General features: G+C 37.2%; 2 protein-coding genes across 2 annotated transcripts; one reads left to right on the top strand and one right to left on the bottom strand.

The window, feature by feature from the left end:
* Positions 1-2,668: 2,668 nt before the first annotated feature.
* Positions 2,669-7,915, bottom strand: LOC138944228 (uncharacterized). The gene has a single exon (XM_070315139.1). It carries the CDS (start codon positions 7,913-7,915, stop codon positions 2,669-2,671), a length of 5,247 nt encoding a protein of 1,748 aa, XP_070171240.1.
* A 2,009-nt stretch (positions 7,916-9,924) lies between these two features.
* LOC138944227 (cytochrome P450 4C1-like) lies at positions 9,925-15,343 on the top strand. The gene is made up of 12 exons (XM_070315138.1): positions 9,925-10,078; positions 10,365-10,474; positions 11,019-11,109; positions 11,671-11,862; positions 12,098-12,194; positions 12,695-12,797; positions 13,067-13,169; positions 13,407-13,513; positions 13,599-13,667; positions 14,498-14,666; positions 14,863-15,042; positions 15,106-15,343. Exons 1-12 carry the CDS (start codon positions 9,925-9,927, stop codon positions 15,285-15,287), a joined length of 1,557 nt encoding a protein of 518 aa, XP_070171239.1. The 3' UTR covers positions 15,288-15,343.
* Positions 15,344-17,956: the final 2,613 nt, after the last annotated feature.

The following is a 17,956-nucleotide window of genomic DNA, read 5'->3' as shown; positions in this document are numbered from 1 at the left end:
TATTCTTAAGTAAATAGAAGTAATAGATGTTAGAGATAATAGATAAAAGTATAGATATTTTTTGTTTGTTTTATATAATATATATTTCGTATACTTTGAAAATTATAAGATTAAGATTAATTAAAGATTAATTAAAGTTATAAGATTATAAGTTAAGTCTAATAAGAACTCGATCGCTTCAGCCGTTATTCAAATTTGAAAATCTCAGATACTCTTAATTGGCCGACTCGCGTATAAATACGCGGAGTACCTTGTTATTGCGCGTGACTTAGCGCGAGACACTACCGTATCTCTTAATATCAATTTGAAAAAGATGTGAACCAATTAACTGACATTTATTACAAATTATTTGCGCTTGCAAAAGGAAATCACTGATGGGGGAATACATATAATTTTCAAAAAATTCTACGCAATTAAAAATAAAAATAAACATGCAGTTGAAATTTAATATAATAATTAAAATTTATATATTTAAAGAACAATAAACACATTGATCTTAATAATATCTTATATCTCGTTTCTTTTTATTGCACATTTCATTAAAATAATCAATGACATAAAATTGACAGTCAGATATTGCATAATGCGAATGATAGGATGTATAAACTTATAGATATGTATAATTTCTTTACACCGAGAAAAAAAAATTGTTAACTTGACTAAATTCGTCCAACTAATTACTATTTCTTTAATTGAAATATTTTAATATTTTAAGTCAAATACGACATATTAAATAATTAAATCTAACATGAAGTATATTTGATTTAAATAGTTAAATATTTCAATTAAAGAAATACAAAGAAATAGTAATTAGTTGGACGAATTTAGTCAAATTAACAACTTTTTTTTCTCAGTGCAGAGAAAATCATAAATTAATTTTGAAAGCCGCTCTTCAGAAGTGATAGTGACTTTCGAAATTAATCCATGATCCGTAGCTATACGTATAGGCGTTTTCGATTTGTATTATCAGTTAACAGAAATTCGTTTTACTGGCATCATCTAACTGAAGATATTTGCAATTCCATTTTAAACATTTGAGTAGTGTTTCAACTATTCGTCGCATCAATTGAATTTCTTAAATAGTCGACAGTATCTGTATAAAATAAAAATTTTAATAAACATTTTGAACACGTAATTATTTTCATGTAAGTTTTCTCAAATACCGCAAGTTGTTAGTTTGGTTTGATTGTTATAATTTTATTAAATGTATACCCAATCGTTTCGTATCACCAACTCGTTAGCAAGTCCCATAGATGTTACGTAAGTCTTTTTATAGAATCTTCTTTGACGATATTATAAATGTTATTATCCTTCAACAATTCTTCGATCTTATTAAAGTATTCATCTTTATCGAGAGCAACTGTAATGTTCGCCTTGTATGCGCTAGAGGCAATTACATTATCATGTTTAAAAAATTTTTTGGTATTAACAGTTAATTGTTTATGCGTGTGTTAAAATCACTTTTCGGGATCGAGTAGTTCGGGAAATTATCGATAACCTTCTTAAATTTAATTGCACCGTTGTTTGTCTGTAGCGGTAACGTTTGCTTTTATTATTTTATCTTTTCGTCTAACGATAATTTATGCTCATTGTTACGTTGATAATCAGTGAGTTTAGTTCTCTGCGAATTTACATCCCGATTATTTATTGTCGACCTGTGCGTTACTTCGCTTATCTGTAAGTTTTACGAATGTAATTTCCGAAGACTTTCTCTCTCGTCATTTTGACATAATCCATTCCGCTTAATTTACAGACATAATTAATGTACCGCCATGTTTTTGAATTCAATTTATGACCACAGTATCGAGGATTTCTTCCTCGTAACGACATGGATATATATCCTTGAAAATATTTTTTTGCCTTTACTGTGTGTAGCCGCGCCTTCGATTTACACGTCCACATTAACAGAATTTATTTGTTTCGCCGATCGGAGAGATAGGACGTAATTGAGTTGTCCGGGTTTAGTTTGTTGAACAGTATTTATTCCTTTCGACACCAACTCCCGGACCGTCTTAGGTAATCGCACGCGACAGCAAGATATGAGCGGACACACGAATTATCGTTTAATTATAACTTTATGAGCGTGAGGCGTTCGGTGTGCTCCCGGTGAAGGCTTGCGACGAAGTGTCTTAACGAAAAGCCTTCTCTGCGATCCACGTACAATAGTCCTGGTTGATACGGGTACTACAAAAAAGGAGGAATTTCGATCGTTCGATTCCGAGAGCCAATCGGCTATCGACAACGAGGTGTTTGTCAGAATCGAACGATACGAAGAAACCGCAAACACGGAATGAAAACAAGGCTTCGCACGTAACGTCTCGCTTTAGAACGTTCGAGAAACAAAATTAATAATATAGTTTATAAAACGCTTACTTTCTTGAACATCCCGCTCGCCTCGTATACCGGGTAGGTTACGAAATAACTGGTTAAATCCTACCACCATAATCGATACACGGCATCTTAATGATAATTCTCGATCAGACGGTCCGAAGAGCTCTACAGCAAATTTTTCAACATACAATAATAGGAAAAGAGTACAGATAAAGATCATCGAAATACATGAATTAACTTAATCAGTAAATCTTAGCATAGGGTTATTTACATATACAGCGTGACGAAAATTAAAGTCAAACTTAATTATTAACGCATAAAGAAAACGCAAGTTAATTTAAGAGCCAGTGTCACTTGATATCGGTAGCTGACAGATCTGCGTTATTGGTCGCTTTAGAGTGGTTTTGGCAGTACGCAATGTAACTACTCGGACATGCCCATCCGATCCCGGATGTACGTCTAATATTCGGGCAAGTTCCCATTTCGAAGGAGGTGCCAAATTATTTTTCAACAATACCAGCTCGTTAATTTTGAGCTCCGGTTTGTTTTCTCGCCATTTACGCCTTTGTTGCAATGTATGCAAATAATCAGAAGACCAAGAACGCCAGATCTGCTCTAAAATCGCACGCACTTGCTGCCATCGAGACAGCCGATTCGAATCGATATCTAAAACAGATTCTTCAGGCGGACTTACTAACGGGCGACCGACTAAAAAATGACCCGGAGTTAACGCGGAAAAGTCATTCGGATCATCATGTAACGCGGAAATCGGGCGGGAATTTAGGCAAGCCTCGATTTGACACAGCAGCGTAGCGAACTCGATCTGCGATAATGTTCGGGAACCAATCGCTCGTTTCAAATGAAACTTTAATCCTTTGACACCGGCTTCCCAAAGTCCGCCGAAATGCGGAGCAGAGGGAGGTATAAAATGCCATTTTACGTTATCATTAGCGATAGCGTCTTGTATTTGAGGGTCAGCGACAAGTCGCTGAAAGGTAGTGTTTAATTCGCGGTCCGCGCCTTGAAAATTAGTGCCGTTATCACTGTACATGTCGGATGGAAGACCGCGACGGCTTGCAAATCTCCGAAAGGCGGAGAGAAAACCGTTAGTAGCGTAATCATCTACGTATTCTAAATGGACGGCCTTTGTCGAGAGACAAATAAAAACGGCAACATAATAATTTTTGGATCGTTGACCGCGGCCGACTGACGGAATAATATTTATCGGCCCGGCGTAATCGACGCCTGTGTGCGAGAACGGAGCCGAAGGCGTGACGCGGGGCTGGGGGAGATTCCCCATCAGCTGTTGCGAGGTACGTGCGCGTTCGCGTACGCACTTTACACAACTACGTATAAGAGATTTTACACTGGTGCGCGCTGAAATTATCCAATAATTTTGGCGTAAAATTCTTAACGTTAATTGAGTGCCTCCATGAAGAGAGGCTTTATGAGCTTGAGCGATTAATAAATCCGAAATTCGATGTTTCGGTAAAATTATAGGGTGCCGTTCATCATAACTGAGTGACGAATGGTCAATCCGCCCGCCAAGGCGAATTAATTTATCTTTCCCGAGAAAGGGATAAAGCGATAACAAAGAACTGGATCTTGGCAGTAAACTTTTATCGTTTAACGCTTGAATTTCGGATGGAAAATGACGTTGTTGCACGTAACGGAGCCAAAACAAGGAAGCTTCTTTGAGTTCGGCAGCGGACAAGCACGTCGTATTCACGTTCGTATTGGTCGCGCGACATTTTAGATTATTAATAAAACGTTGCACGCGTGCCGTGACTCGAATTAACCTCCTCCATGTAGAGACTTCGTTCGGTAATTGCCACTCCAGATTATGTTGAGCATGACAAACGATCGTATTTCGCGTTTCGGTTTCGATTATCTGACGATCGGCTTCAAGTTGATCTTTTAATTTATCATGGATCGGCCACGCGGTAGAAGGGGAACTCAACCAGGCAGGGCCGGCCCACCAAAGTTTGAAATCGCGGAGTTCAGCGGGTGACAAACCTCGCGACGCGCAATCCGCTGGATTTTCTTTAGATGGGACGTGATTCCATTTAATCGACGGCAGCCGAGTTTGTACTTCCGATACGCGATTCGCCACATAAGTAGTCCATCTTGATGGATGGCCTCGTAACCATGCGAGCGCGACCGAAGAATCTGTCCATCCGTACGTCGGAATATGCTGCAAATTTAACGATTTTTGCGCGAATTCTAGCAATCGAGTTAATAAGACTATGGCATTTAATTCTAGACGCGGCACGCTAATCGTTTTAATCGGAGCTACCTTTGATTTTGCGGTTATTAAGACTACTGAAAACTCGCTGAGCGATCGGAGAATTCTTAAATAAACGACAGCGGCGTACGCTCGATTAGACGCGTCGGCGAATCCGTGCAACTCGATAGCCAAATTTTCCGGATGCATTCCAGTCCATCGCGGAATGCGAATTTCTTTTAAATTTATGAATTCCGCACAATATTTTTTCCAGGGCTCTAACAAGTCCGCCGTGATAGGAGAATCCCAATCGAGTTTTCTTAGCCACAGTTCTGGAATCATAATTTTCGCGGTGATTATTACCGGAGAAACCCATCCCAGTGGATCGAAGAATTTCGCGATAAATGATAGTATCAAACGTTTCGTATTCATATTGACCGAAGGTGACTCGATTTGAAAACGAAACGAATCTTCTCGTGGTATCCACTCAAGTCCGAGCACCTTAAGCGTATCATCCTTATCGAATGTACGAGCGATAGCGAGTTCATGCTCTCCCGGAGGAATGTCTGTGAATAATTCTATAGAATTGGCAGCCCATTTGCGTAAATGAAAACCGCCTCGCGCCATCAATTTCGTAAGCTGATCGCGACTTTCCTTTAGCGACGGAACTTCATCGGCGCCAAATAGAACGTCGTCGACGTAAATAGAATCTTGTACTATTGTTTGTGCTTTTGGAAAGGAATGACCTTCGTCGATAGCTAATTGATTGATAACGCGCATGGCTAAATACGGAGCTGGAGCAGTACCGTATGTAACTGTAAGCAATCGATAAGATTGTATCGGAGAATTAATATTAGATCGCCAAAAAATCCGCAAAAAATCGACATCGTCTCGATGAACGCGGATCTGTCGAAACATCTTTTCGATATCGGCGGTGTACACATAACGAAATTGACGCCAACGAAGGATAATTGAGGACAAATCGCGTTGTAATTTAGGCCCGGTCATTAAATGATTATTTAATGTAGAACCATTGCTCGTTTTGCACGACGCGTTAAATACTACGCGAAGTTTCGTCGTGCTGCTAGACTCGCGTAGTACCGGATGATGCGGTATATACACCGCTTGGTTAAGCGTCGGATTTTCGTCGGAGACAGGTTCCATATGACCCATAGATTTATATTCATTTAAGAAAGAATGATAGGGTTTCGCGAGATCCGGATTTTTTCGTAGGCGTTGTTCTAATTTCGAATAAAGAAGCGCGGCAGTTTCGCGCGAAGCTCCTATATCGAGCGGAGGGTTGGTTTTAAATGGTAGCCGTATTATATAGCGGCCGTCTTCGGCACGCTGATGTGTTTCGACAAAATGTTGTTCGCATTTTTTATCTTCTTCCGACAGCTGAATTTTGGAAGAAATTTCCTCGATCTCCCAAAATTTTTGAAGGAGGGAATCGAGCGAAGGAATTGTTACGCAATTTAATGAAGTCGCGGAATCGGTAATTGAATTAGAAGTGCCGGTAGGACCGGATAATATCCATCCTAAGGCAGTAAGCTGGGCCGTCGGAGTTCCGGTCGGACCATGTTTTACCCTTTGCTTTAATAACGATCCATATAAATCTGATCCTATGAGCAGATGGATCGGATGATTGCTAAACGGATCCGGATCCGCGAGAGATAATTTCCGTAAATGCGGCCAATAATCTACGGTTTTAGTCTTTGAGCCAGCGTATGACGTAATTTTTTGATATACGAAAGCAGTCAAAGAAAAGGTGGAGGAACCTCGCCCATTACAAGACTCGAGAGTAAGAGACACCTGAGATTTCGCTACGCCACTGTATCGTTCGCCGAAACACTGTACGTGGAGGCTCGCGCGGGAACGTTTCGTGCGCATAGTTTGACACAACGATTCCGAAATAAAGCTAACAGCCGAGCCTTGATCTAACAACGCACGAACTTTAAATTTACGTCCTTCGATGGTACGCAGTATTACCCATGCGGTGGCTAGTAACACGTTCGGCGGATTTTTCAGCGGCGAATGAATCGTTTGAACGGAAGCGACGGCGGTCTCGTTCTTTATCTCAGGGGTGGCCGAGCCGCTCGGTTGAGCGTTAAGAGTTTTGTTTTCCAAAACAGAATTTTCACTAATCTTCTGTACTGGTATATTTGATGCACGATGCAAGAGTGTATGATGTGCTCGTCGGCACAAATTACAGCGTTTTTTACTCTTGCAAGAGGTCGGGAAATGGCCGACTTTTAAACAATTAAAGCAACATTTGTGTGATTTGAGAAACTGAGTTCTCTGTTCGACGGATTTACGCTTAAACTCGTCGCATAACATCAAATTATGATTGCCGGAACAATTCAAGCATTTTTCGGTGGCTACGTTATTCACCGAGGCCCGATTAGAGCCTTTATTTTTATGAGACGAAGGATCGGCATTTAACTTAGAATGATCGGTTAGTCCTCGAATTCGCAACGTCATAAAATCTCGAATCTCTTCATACGTCGGAGATGCGGTTGATTTACCGCGTTGCAGATTCCACTCATTACGTGTGCGTGGACTAAATTTTTGCGAAACAATATAGACTAATAAGTCATCCCATTTTTCAACAGGTCTGCCTAAATTTGTTAACGCGGCTAATGATGCGGCAACGGTATCGCGTAAACTTTTGAGTTCGACAGCGGATTCCGTTTTCATAATAGGCAAATCAGCGAAAGCATGAATATGCGCATGAATAATCGCGTTTTGATTATCGTACTCTTCAATAAGTAATTTCCACGCACCATCGTAATTTGCGTCTGCAATCTTAACATGATTAATTAATACAGCAGCTTCGCCCGTAACACTGGCTTTTAAATAATGTAATTTCTGCGTATTCGACAGCGATTCTTTCGAGGCGACGAGCGATTCGAATATTCCGCGGAAGTTTTCCCATTCCGCGAAATTACCGGAAAATTTCGGCAACGGGATGCGTGGTAATTGCAATGAAACCGCACCAGACAATTCGCGGGAAGAAATGTCGCTTACCGTTGATGCCGCATTTGGGTCGCACCGGGAGAATTTACCTATCACGTCTGCGAGGTAGTCCGCCGCTTCGTGGTAGACGTCCTCGGCCGTAAAGAATTCCTCCTCGGTGAAGTATGGGACTGTACGCTGTTCGTCGGCCGTTGCTATTTGTTGAAGCTGGACGTTGAGACGTTGACACCTTTCCCATAATGTCTCCAAGGCGTCCAGTCGACTCTTCGCCTTGTATTGCGTGACGTTGGCCTTGCCCATTTTCTTAAAGTTGGGGAACACTCGTTTCATCGAGCTTATTGTAATAGATTGCTCGATGAGGAGGCCCTGCAGCGAGTCCGTCATGATGGTAGGCCGATAAGATGAAGCCTTTCAGCAACAATTCACCACCTTTGGGTTGTAGAGATGCTGAAGCGTGACGACTGGTCCGTCACACGCGGATGTGCGAAGACGCACTATAATTTTCACTTAACAGTGCCGCGCGCTAAAGCGTGCGACAACTATGTGTAACTGCGGATTACGCAGGACGCACTCTGAGGTGCGGAGTGCTAAAGAGCACAAAGATTGCACTTAAGCTGTGCAAAGCGCTAAGAAGCGCGAGATTTGCGCGGCACTGCGGATTACGCAGGACGCACTTTGAGGCGAGGAGTGCTAAAGAGCACAAAGATTGCACTTAAGCTGTGCAAAGCGCTAAGAAGCGCGAGATTTGCGCGGCACTGCGGATTACGCAGGACGCACTTTGAGGTGCGGAGTGCTAAAGAGCACAAAGATTGCACTTAAGCTGTGCAAAGCGCTAAGAAGCGCGAGATTTGCGCGGCACTGCGGATTACGCAGGGCGCAAATAATAATGATATGTTGTGCTTAAGAGCACAACTTTAATAATGCAAAGGGATGCAAGGTTGACTTCGCGCACTTTATTTTCCCGGAAGTCCTTTCAACGCACTCGCGTTATTATTTACGGCAGCGGAATGCGGATAGATGTTTTGATATCGCGCACCGTCTCCGTCTCGCGATAGTTTTTATAAGTGCTGTTACCTTAGCGTGTCAGCGTTCTCACTCGCACTCCGCGAACTGATTACCGAATCACTATCTGTTTTTCCAAAATCCGGCTCGAAGGACCATTTAATGTAGCCGCGCCTTCGATTTACACGTCCACATTAACAGAATTTATTTGTTTCGCCGATCGGAGAGATAGGACGTAATTGAGTTGTCCGGGTTTAGTTTGTTGAACAGTATTTATTCCTTTCGACACCAACTCCCGGACCGTCTTAGGTAATCGCACGCGACAGCAAGATATGAGCGGACACACGAATTATCGTTTAATTATAACTTTATGAGCGTGAGGCGTTCGGTGTGCTCCCGGTGAAGGCTTGCGACGAAGTGTCTTAACGAAAAGCCTTCTCTGCGATCCACGTACAATAGTCCTGGTTGATACGGGTACTACAAAAAAGGAGGAATTTCGATCGTTCGATTCCGAGAGCCAATCGGCTATCGACAACGAGGTGTTTGTCAGAATCGAACGATACGAAGAAACCGCAAACACGGAATGAAAACAAGGCTTCGCACGTAACGTCTCGCTTTAGAACGTTCGAGAAACAAAATTAATAATATAGTTTATAAAACGCTTACTTTCTTGAACACTGTGATAATGTGAAAAACCTGCGTTATCTACGCGCTTCTTAACCGCCTAAGAATCACTTATATGCTTATATTTTAATTTTATTAATTCATGTACGCAGAAGATGGCCAAAAAGAGGCCCGAAACATCCGCCTTTCGTGAGTTTAAATTTTAATGTAATTCTTTTATAATAAACATTTATGCACTCTTAATATCGTGCTTGGCTCGTTTTGTCATTTCATTCGACATTCTTGATTTTATTGACAAAGTACATTTTTTTGACGGAGAGTGGGACGTTTCTTAAATGAAAATTTTTACGTTTCGATTTCGCTTCGTAATATCTCTGCTTTATAAAACATGTAGAGCAAAAATAAACATATTTTCTTTATATAAATCAAACTCAAGCTATTGATTATATATATATATAAGAACTAGTAAGAACTAGTAAAAACTCGATCCGGTCAGGGGTTATTGAGAACTGATAATCTTAGATATTCTTGATTTCGACTCGCGTATAAATACGCGGTATGTCTCGCTATTGCTGTGTGTGATCTTTGCTTCGCATGACTTAGCGCAAGACACTATCGTGTCTCTTGATTTTTACTTTTAGAAACTTTTAACAATTAAATAAACAATAAAAATAAAAAAGATTTGTGTAACGTGTATTCAAGTATCAGTAAAATAGTAACCTGAAGAAGATCAAGATCAATAAAACGGTCCAGAACATCAAGAAACGATGTTTATCACTATATTGTTGGCATCAATGTTTATTTTAATGATATATTATTATTACGTACATTATGGAAGAAACGGACGACTGGTTAATCTTTTATCAGGACCACCGGGCCATTTGATTGCTGGAAATGCATCACAGGCATATATTTCAGCAGGCAAGTATAAAATTTCTAATCTATTTACATTAATTGATAGATGACTCGTTATTCATGCATACATACAAGTAAAAATTAAATTCATAAAAACTTATGATCTAGTATACCTATCAAAAGTATGCAAATTACAAAGCTAAGACTTTTCTCTCGGCAATATCCATTTGCAAATCATTATCACAATTATTATTTGTCTATTTTCAACGTATTTGAGTAAAGATGTGATGAAATAACAATAAAATTAATCCCACTAAAACTTTTGTATCGATATTTATAATATATTTTTCAGAGGAACAATGGAAATTGATGTGTAATCTATCAAATAAGTATTATCCCATTTTTAAATTCCGGATTTTTTTCATGTATGTTGTGGCTATCCGTCATCCAAATGATTTAGAGGTAATAAAAGAAATTCAATTATGTGTAGATATTACAATTTAGTCAGATTTAGGAATTTTGTGTTTCACAAAAAGATTTTTGCTTGTAAAAAGATTTCTTAAAAAGATGAATAGAAAAAATATCGATATATACTCGATCGAAACTGTATACATAGAAAAGACGATGGGTAAAATAAATCGATTTTTGCCTAAAGAGTATAAGTTATACATGCAATCTTACGCTTTTTGGGTCGCTGATTACAATGGTAACAGTTTTATCCGTCTAAACTCATGGGAAAGAGATTAAAATTTGTCTTAAAGAAACGAATTTGTAACTAGCAGCTACATAATTTTTTTTAAAACAACTATATGTTTTTTTTTTACACCATTGATTTCTCTCATTATTTTATGTATAAGATAACATGTATAACTTACATTACACTTCTTAGGCAAAAATCTACTCAGTTTACTTATCGTCCTTTGTGGTACGATTAATAAATCATTTGTAAGATTGGGTGATATAATAAATTAATGTTTTTTTCTTAACATATTTTCGATAATGTCAGACGATATTAAGCAATACCAAGTTTACCGAGAAAAGTCGTTTAAATAAATTGTTACAACCTTGGGGTGGCACAGGTCTTTTCACCAGCACAGGTAACATAATAAGCATTAATATATAAACGTACATACTTTACTATTACAATTTGCGCTCGATTTTATTTTTAACGATAAACTCTTACGTAACTTCTTTTTGTCGTAAAAGGTAATAAATTTGAAAGTGAATTCGTAAGTAAAATTATATTGAGAAATGATTCCGCCGTGATACATGTATTCTCAAGTACAATAAATAGAAGTAATAGACGTTTCAAATAAAAAAGATTTTCAATTAAATCGAACACTATCACATAACAGACTTCTTAATAAATTATAGTTTTTTTTTGGCTGCCAATTTATGAAGTTTTAATTACAAAATCATAATTTAATTCAAATTTATACATGCAACTTCTTTCGTCGCAAAAATTTTATTAGAAGATTTAAAAAATTATAAAAGAATTTTGCGCGGTATAAGAGAAATAAATTTAAAATAATAATATTATTTGAGAATTGCTCAATAAATATTAAACTAAAAAAGAGAATAATCTTATATAATATTATTTGTATATATTATTATTTTTATTTTATTTCACAATTTGCACTATTTTAATTTTGTTGTAGGCGCTAAGTGGCATGCGCGACGAAAATTATTAACACATGCATTTCATTTCAATGTATTAACTCAATATGCTGATATATTGATCCAGGAGGGCGATTATATGACAAAATCTTTGAAAGATGTTGGGGGGGCAGTTGTAAAAGATTTAGTACCATTTATTGCCATTATAACCATTATGCTGAACGCCATATGTGGTAAGATTTCTGTAAAGTTCTTATTGTTCTGTTGTATAGATGATTTCGTTCTAAATGATATCATAACTTAAGAGTTCATAGCTTAAGAAGATCATTTGTTCGCATACAAAGTATCGATGCTGCAGAAAAAATAGATAATATCCGATTTTTTATAGTTAAAGCTACTCGTGAAATATATTCAGTAATAATTATTTTCGATTATATATCCGATTTTATTAAATACGTGCACTTGCAGAAACTGTCATGGGCATCTCTCTGCAAAAACTTAACAAGTTCGAATCGCAACAGTATCGAAATATGGCTCACGACATGATCGAACTGATATTTGATAGGTAATTTATGAATATTATAAATAATATTGTGATATATATTTATAATACTTTAAGTTATGGATGTTTGTGATATATATATTTTGAATAACAAATTAAATATTGAATAATCATGTGAAGGTGAACAATTAGTTTGACACGTCGATTCGTTTAAAGCGGCAATTAGATATCAATATCTATTGTACGTACTCCGTTAAATGTTAAAAATATTGTAAATGTTAGAATATTGAATTATTAAGTAAAATAATTTATTCAATAAAATCTGAAGAGAAATTATCTTTGATCAACAAATCTACAGTTAAACCGAAAGTATAATGTTTGTAGAAAATTCTAAATATCTTTTTTGTAACATATATAGTATCAAATTTATTTTTTTACCTATATTCTTTACAAATAATGAGATTACTTACAGATTACTATAGGATTTTATACGACTTTAAATAAGGCTTTTACAAAATTACGTCATTATTGAAATTATATAGTTTTATTGAATTATGATTTAGAGCATTCAGACCTTGGTACCATAACGATTTGTTATTCTCATTATCGCCACAAGGAAGAAAGCAAAAAAAGGTCTTGAAAATATTGCATGGATTTACGGAAAAAGTATGTTATGTATCATTTTATTTTAAATCCGCCACACACACACACACACACACACACACACACACACACACACACACACACACACACACACACACACACACACACACACACACACATTCAAACACACACAAACGTTATCTTTTATATAAAATTACAATAAGTATTAATACTACATTATGCTATTAATATTTATGATATAATACGATGTGTGCTATTGTTATTTAATATAAAAAATTATTTTAAAAATTTAATATCGTACTTTTGTGTAGGTCATCGCGGAACGAAAACTTTATCACGAACGCACCAATGGTCGATATTTGAAAAATCTTGAAAATAACAAAGAGACAGAGATAGATGTCGAAGTATTTGGAAGTACGTAAAAAATCGGAGCTAATATTTAAGTTTGATTACGCAATCGAACATTAAATTATGCCTGTAATATTTATACCAAACACATAATCACACGGAATAATGGAACATATGTCTGCTGTAAAATTGAATCATTATTATTTTTAATAGAAATTCTGAATTTTTAAACAAAAACAATGTTATATAATTAAAGCGCGACATGCAAAAATAAAATTGACTAACGTGTTTTTTTATTTCTAGTTAAAAAAAGGCGGCTATCCATGTTGGATCTCTTAATAGCGGTATCTCGAGACAATTCGTTGACTGATTTGGACATCAGAGAAGAAGTCGATACCTTTATGTTGGCGGTATGTATCTGAATCTTTTTTTCTAATTTTTTGTACACATCATCTAAGCACATTTAACTGTATAACGATATGACGATGATTACAGGGTCACGATACTACAGCAATGAGTATGACATTTGTTTTATTGCTATTAGCTGAACATAAAGATATCCAGGTACTTTTTTCTCAGTATATTGCGATATACACGACTAAAAAAAAATATTTATACTCTAAAAATTGAGCTATGTTCAAACCGTTAAAATTCGACGAAAAATCATCGTAAATAAAAAATTAAAAAAGCAGTTTGAAGCTTAAAGTTTCAACTTTAACGCACTATTGTTGGTTTCTTAAAACTTTTTTATTTTTCTTGTTCTGTGCTTTAAGAAGGAACCCATTGTTTTGTTCCTTAAAATTATGTTTTTTTGACACTTTGCGGCTCGATAAAAGAATTTCTCTCAAAAATTCAACTCAAGTTCCATAAACTACAATATTTTAGCTACAAAATGCTTCCTTTTAATTTTCCTACCATTTTTTTTGACTAAGTTACACGATTTTGAAACTAAAAAACTGTATTTTCTAAAAATGAAAAAATAAAAAAATTTTATAAAACTGTTGATATCACGTTACAGTTGAAACTTCAAGCTTCAAAATGTTTTTTCAATTTTTTGTCTACAATGATTCTTCGCCGAGTATCGACAGTATTTCTATTGTAAAAATACAGGTTTAGTTTCAAAATCGTGTGATTTGATCAGAAAAAATCATAGGAAAATTTTTAAAAAAGCATTTTGTAGGCAAAATGTTATAGTTTATGGAACATGAGTTGAATTTTTCGAGAGAAATTTTTTTTTAGTTGTGTATTATTTAACTTTCGATTTTTTTCAAAGTAATATAGATATCAACCTTTTGTTGCAATGTATTTTGTCATTTATTAAAAATTTATTTGTATCTATACATATAAAAACCAAAATATTATAAAATACAATTAAATGATTATCCATGACACAGGAACGTTTGAGGATTGAAGTCGATACCGCGATGCAAGAGAACGGAGGCAAACTTACCATGAGATCGTTGCAAAATTTACCATATTTAGATAGATGTTTAAAGGAATCGCTACGTTTATATCCCACCGCATTTTTTATATTACGAGACGTTCAAGAAGATGTAAAATTAAGTAATTAATGACTTTTTTTGCTGCAAATATCTTTGAACATGTCACATTTTACAGAATATATATTATCGAATGTAAAATAAGTTTACTTGCTCTTAAAATTTAAGAATGCAATATTATGTTCATGTTTTATTTCTCAAAAGAATTCTTAATTTCATGAATTTTTATATTTTCTAATTTTATAATATACTTTTCACAGATTCATATATCGTACCTGTTGGAACAATCTTATATCTTAATATCTACGGAGTTCACAGAGACCCCAATTTTTGGCCAAATCCAGAAGTATTTGATCCGGATAGATTTTTGCCCGAGAGGATACAGAATCGTCATCCTTATTCTTATCTACCGTTCAGCGCAGGACCGAGAAATTGCATAGGTAAATTGCTCGCGATTTTCTTTTCTTCTTGTCGATAGTATTTGATAAGACTTCGAATTGTAGGTCAACGATTCGGTCTGTTGGAGATGAAAGCTATGATTGCTCCTTTGGTGCACAATTTTTACCTGGAGCCCATAGATTATTTAAAGGATATCCAGTTAAAGTTCCATCTAGTGATTTGTCCTTCTCATCCGGTTCATATAAAGTTTATTCCGATTAGCCGCAAACAAACTTTGCAAAACTAACATGGATACCACATGAATGTAAGAAACTGATGAAAATGTTTTATAGAATCTTACAAAAAATGATCTCACAAAATGATCGTACAAAATGATTCAATATGTAATTGTGTGTATATTTTACGTTAAATATATTTTACTTCTAATTAATTCTTCTATAATTTTTATGTGTGATCTTTCTCTCATATATTTTATTACTTTCGGATCTTCATATTTTTTTTACATTAATTAATATTTAATATTTCAAAAATATCAAATAAGAAAAAAAAATTTTTAGTGCTCATATCTTTCTCTGTTTCTAATAAATTTTCATTATTATTACACTCTTTAGTTGAAAAACGGTTATGAATATAGAGCTCAAATTCTTATTGTCAGTTCACAAAAATTTGTTTTCTGGTACATGAATCTACTTGGAGAGATTTACAATTCCATTTTAGTAGTGTTTCAATTGATCGTCGCATCAGCGATTCTATAAGGTAATCAGCAGTATTTGTATAGAATAAAATTTTATAACATTAGTAGATATTGGGAACTATGGGACATCAAAACAAACCCCCACTCCTCGGCCACTGGCGCCGACCCCCTGCTGTGACTGTCTGGGGCCCTCCCCCCTAAGGGTGTCCGTGGAAAAAAAGTGGAGGGGACTCGTGGACGTCTACGAGGCAAATTTCCCTGTAATTTTTTTTATTTTTTTATTTTTTTATTTTTTTTTATTTTTTTATTTTTTCGGTCGCGTGAACATGAACATACTCGGGCTCGAACCTGGGTCCTCCACCTTTTTTTTTTTTGTAACGGAGGGGAAATGCCTTTACGCATACCCCGCCTCGATGGGGTTCGAGGCGGGGTTATGTGGGACTACCCCCGGCTTAAACAAACGGCCGGGGACTACCCACTAAAACCCCTCCGGGTGGCCTATCTCGGGCGTTTCTGGGGGCCTCTCTGGAAACTGGCGTATGCACTACATCAGAGAGACCCCCCGCCCACGGGCCATGCCCGCTGGGGGAGCGGTTTCTGTCTCCCCCAGTGTCCCCGTTGTTGCTGGGGACATCATCCTAACTTAGCGAGAGGGGGACCACCGCCCCTCTCGCCGCCATCCCGGTATTATTCCCGGGGAGGGCGTAGTCGGGCCTAGGTACCCCACCTGGGTTCCGACCACCGGGCCCAGTTCGGGGTGCTCTCCAAACAGAGTCCTAGTATGCTGAGCTATCTGAAAACTTCTTAGAATAGAAGTTAAACGTAGTATTTATGGAGAGTAGTTTTTTATTTTTTTATTTTTTTTTATTTTTTTTTATTTTTTCGGTCGCGTGAACATGCTTCGGGCTCGAACCTAGGTCCTCCGCCTCTCCAAACAGGGTCCTAGTATGCTAAGCTAGCTGAAAACTTATTAGAATAGAAATTAAACGTAGTATTTATGGAGAGTAGTCCAGCGGTAAGATAGGGGTCCTGGCGGTTCGATTGGTTCTCCCCATAGTGCCCAGTCCTCCGATAGGTTCCGACGGTTCCGTCGATTTAAAAAAGCGGGTTGGAAAAACGAGCCAAAAAATAGTGCGAGGGAGAAAGCGGGCAAGATGTCTGCCGGAAAGCAGACGTGACAACAACCGACAAAATGGCGACTGTCGAGACTGGAGATGCGTCTAGACATAAGGCATCCAGCCTCCCCTCCCCTTACGGAAAACCGAAAGATATCGTGCGGTATACAATATCGTCCTATCGCCCCTCTTAGAGGAAAACCAGGGGAGATGTACGCTATATGTCGCCCACCCTCTTCCACCCTTCCTGTTGAAAAGAGAAAGTTGGATAAGGTACCGCTAGAATAAACTAGATGCTATGACGTGGTAACGAACACGTGCGTGTATGTACAGGTACGATTGTCCGAGGGGGGTGCGCCCCGCTGCACAGATAGACATACGGTAACAACATCGCTGGAGACGTTAGAAAGGGTCTTGAAATATATACGGGTACCTGAGGCTGTTTGACGCTGAGGCTTAGGGCAGAGTCTATGACGTCACTGAGACGTCGGGAAGAAAGAAAGGGAAGAAAAATATTTTTCACCTGGTTGCTTTAAAATAAAAAACATCATTATTTATATTATGCGGAATATGAAACATTTTACATTGAAAAATTTACATATAATTTAATATTTATTTACAAAAAGATTATTTTCACCGCTGCGAAAAGTACATAAAAGTATATTACGTAATATAGCAATAAAAGAGAGAGTGTCGAGAAAAAATAGAAAAATCATTGTTCAGATACATAACCATACGGTAGCGAATGTCGACTATTGATAAATCTACGTTTTAGTAATACGGGCGCGCATACTTTAGTTTCGTCCCGTGTTACGACCTCGTGAAACGCGGTACGACGAATTGCTTTAAAACATAGATTTATCGAAGTTTTCGGCAATTCTTCTCCGTTCTTTTCATTTTCTTGTGCTCTCTCTTTATTTAACAATAAATTCTTAATGCTGTTAAAATTAACCAACCGAGAGTTTTCATAGTTTAAAGTTATGCCCTTCACTTTGCAGCATTCGTGTGTTCGTCCGTCCGGTGCACAAACAATGTACGCATAAAATTTAGGGCCACCAGATACGAACGTCTCGATATAGCTACCGCGGCCGTAACTTTCAAGCTCGTCCGTCATATCGCCTAGAAAATTTCCCGTACGTGGTTCAT

The sequence above is a fragment of the Polyergus mexicanus genome, unplaced genomic scaffold (genome assembly GCF_030449975.1).
Source record: "Polyergus mexicanus isolate NDT 795.1 unplaced genomic scaffold, iyPolMexi1.0 SCAF_123, whole genome shotgun sequence".
Classification (NCBI taxonomy): Eukaryota; Metazoa; Arthropoda; class Insecta; order Hymenoptera; family Formicidae; genus Polyergus; species Polyergus mexicanus.
Note: the sequence above shows the minus strand (reverse complement) of the source record. Positions and strands in the feature narration are given on the sequence as shown.

Bases quoted from the DNA above. Each gene is read 5' to 3' on its own strand.
- LOC138944227 (XM_070315138.1), top strand. From the start codon at position 9,925: ATGTTTATCACTATATTGTTGGCATCAATGTTTATTTTAATGATATAT. The intron at 13,170-13,406 runs GTACGTAAAAAA...TTTTATTTCTAG, and splicing joins AGATGTCGAAGTATTTGGAA to TTAAAAAAAGGCGGCTATCC. The intron at 13,668-14,497 runs GTACTTTTTTCT...TCCATGACACAG, and splicing joins CTGAACATAAAGATATCCAG to GAACGTTTGAGGATTGAAGT.
- LOC138944228 (XM_070315139.1), bottom strand. From the start codon at position 7,915: ATGACGGACTCGCTGCAGGGCCTCCTCATCGAGCAATCTATTACAATA.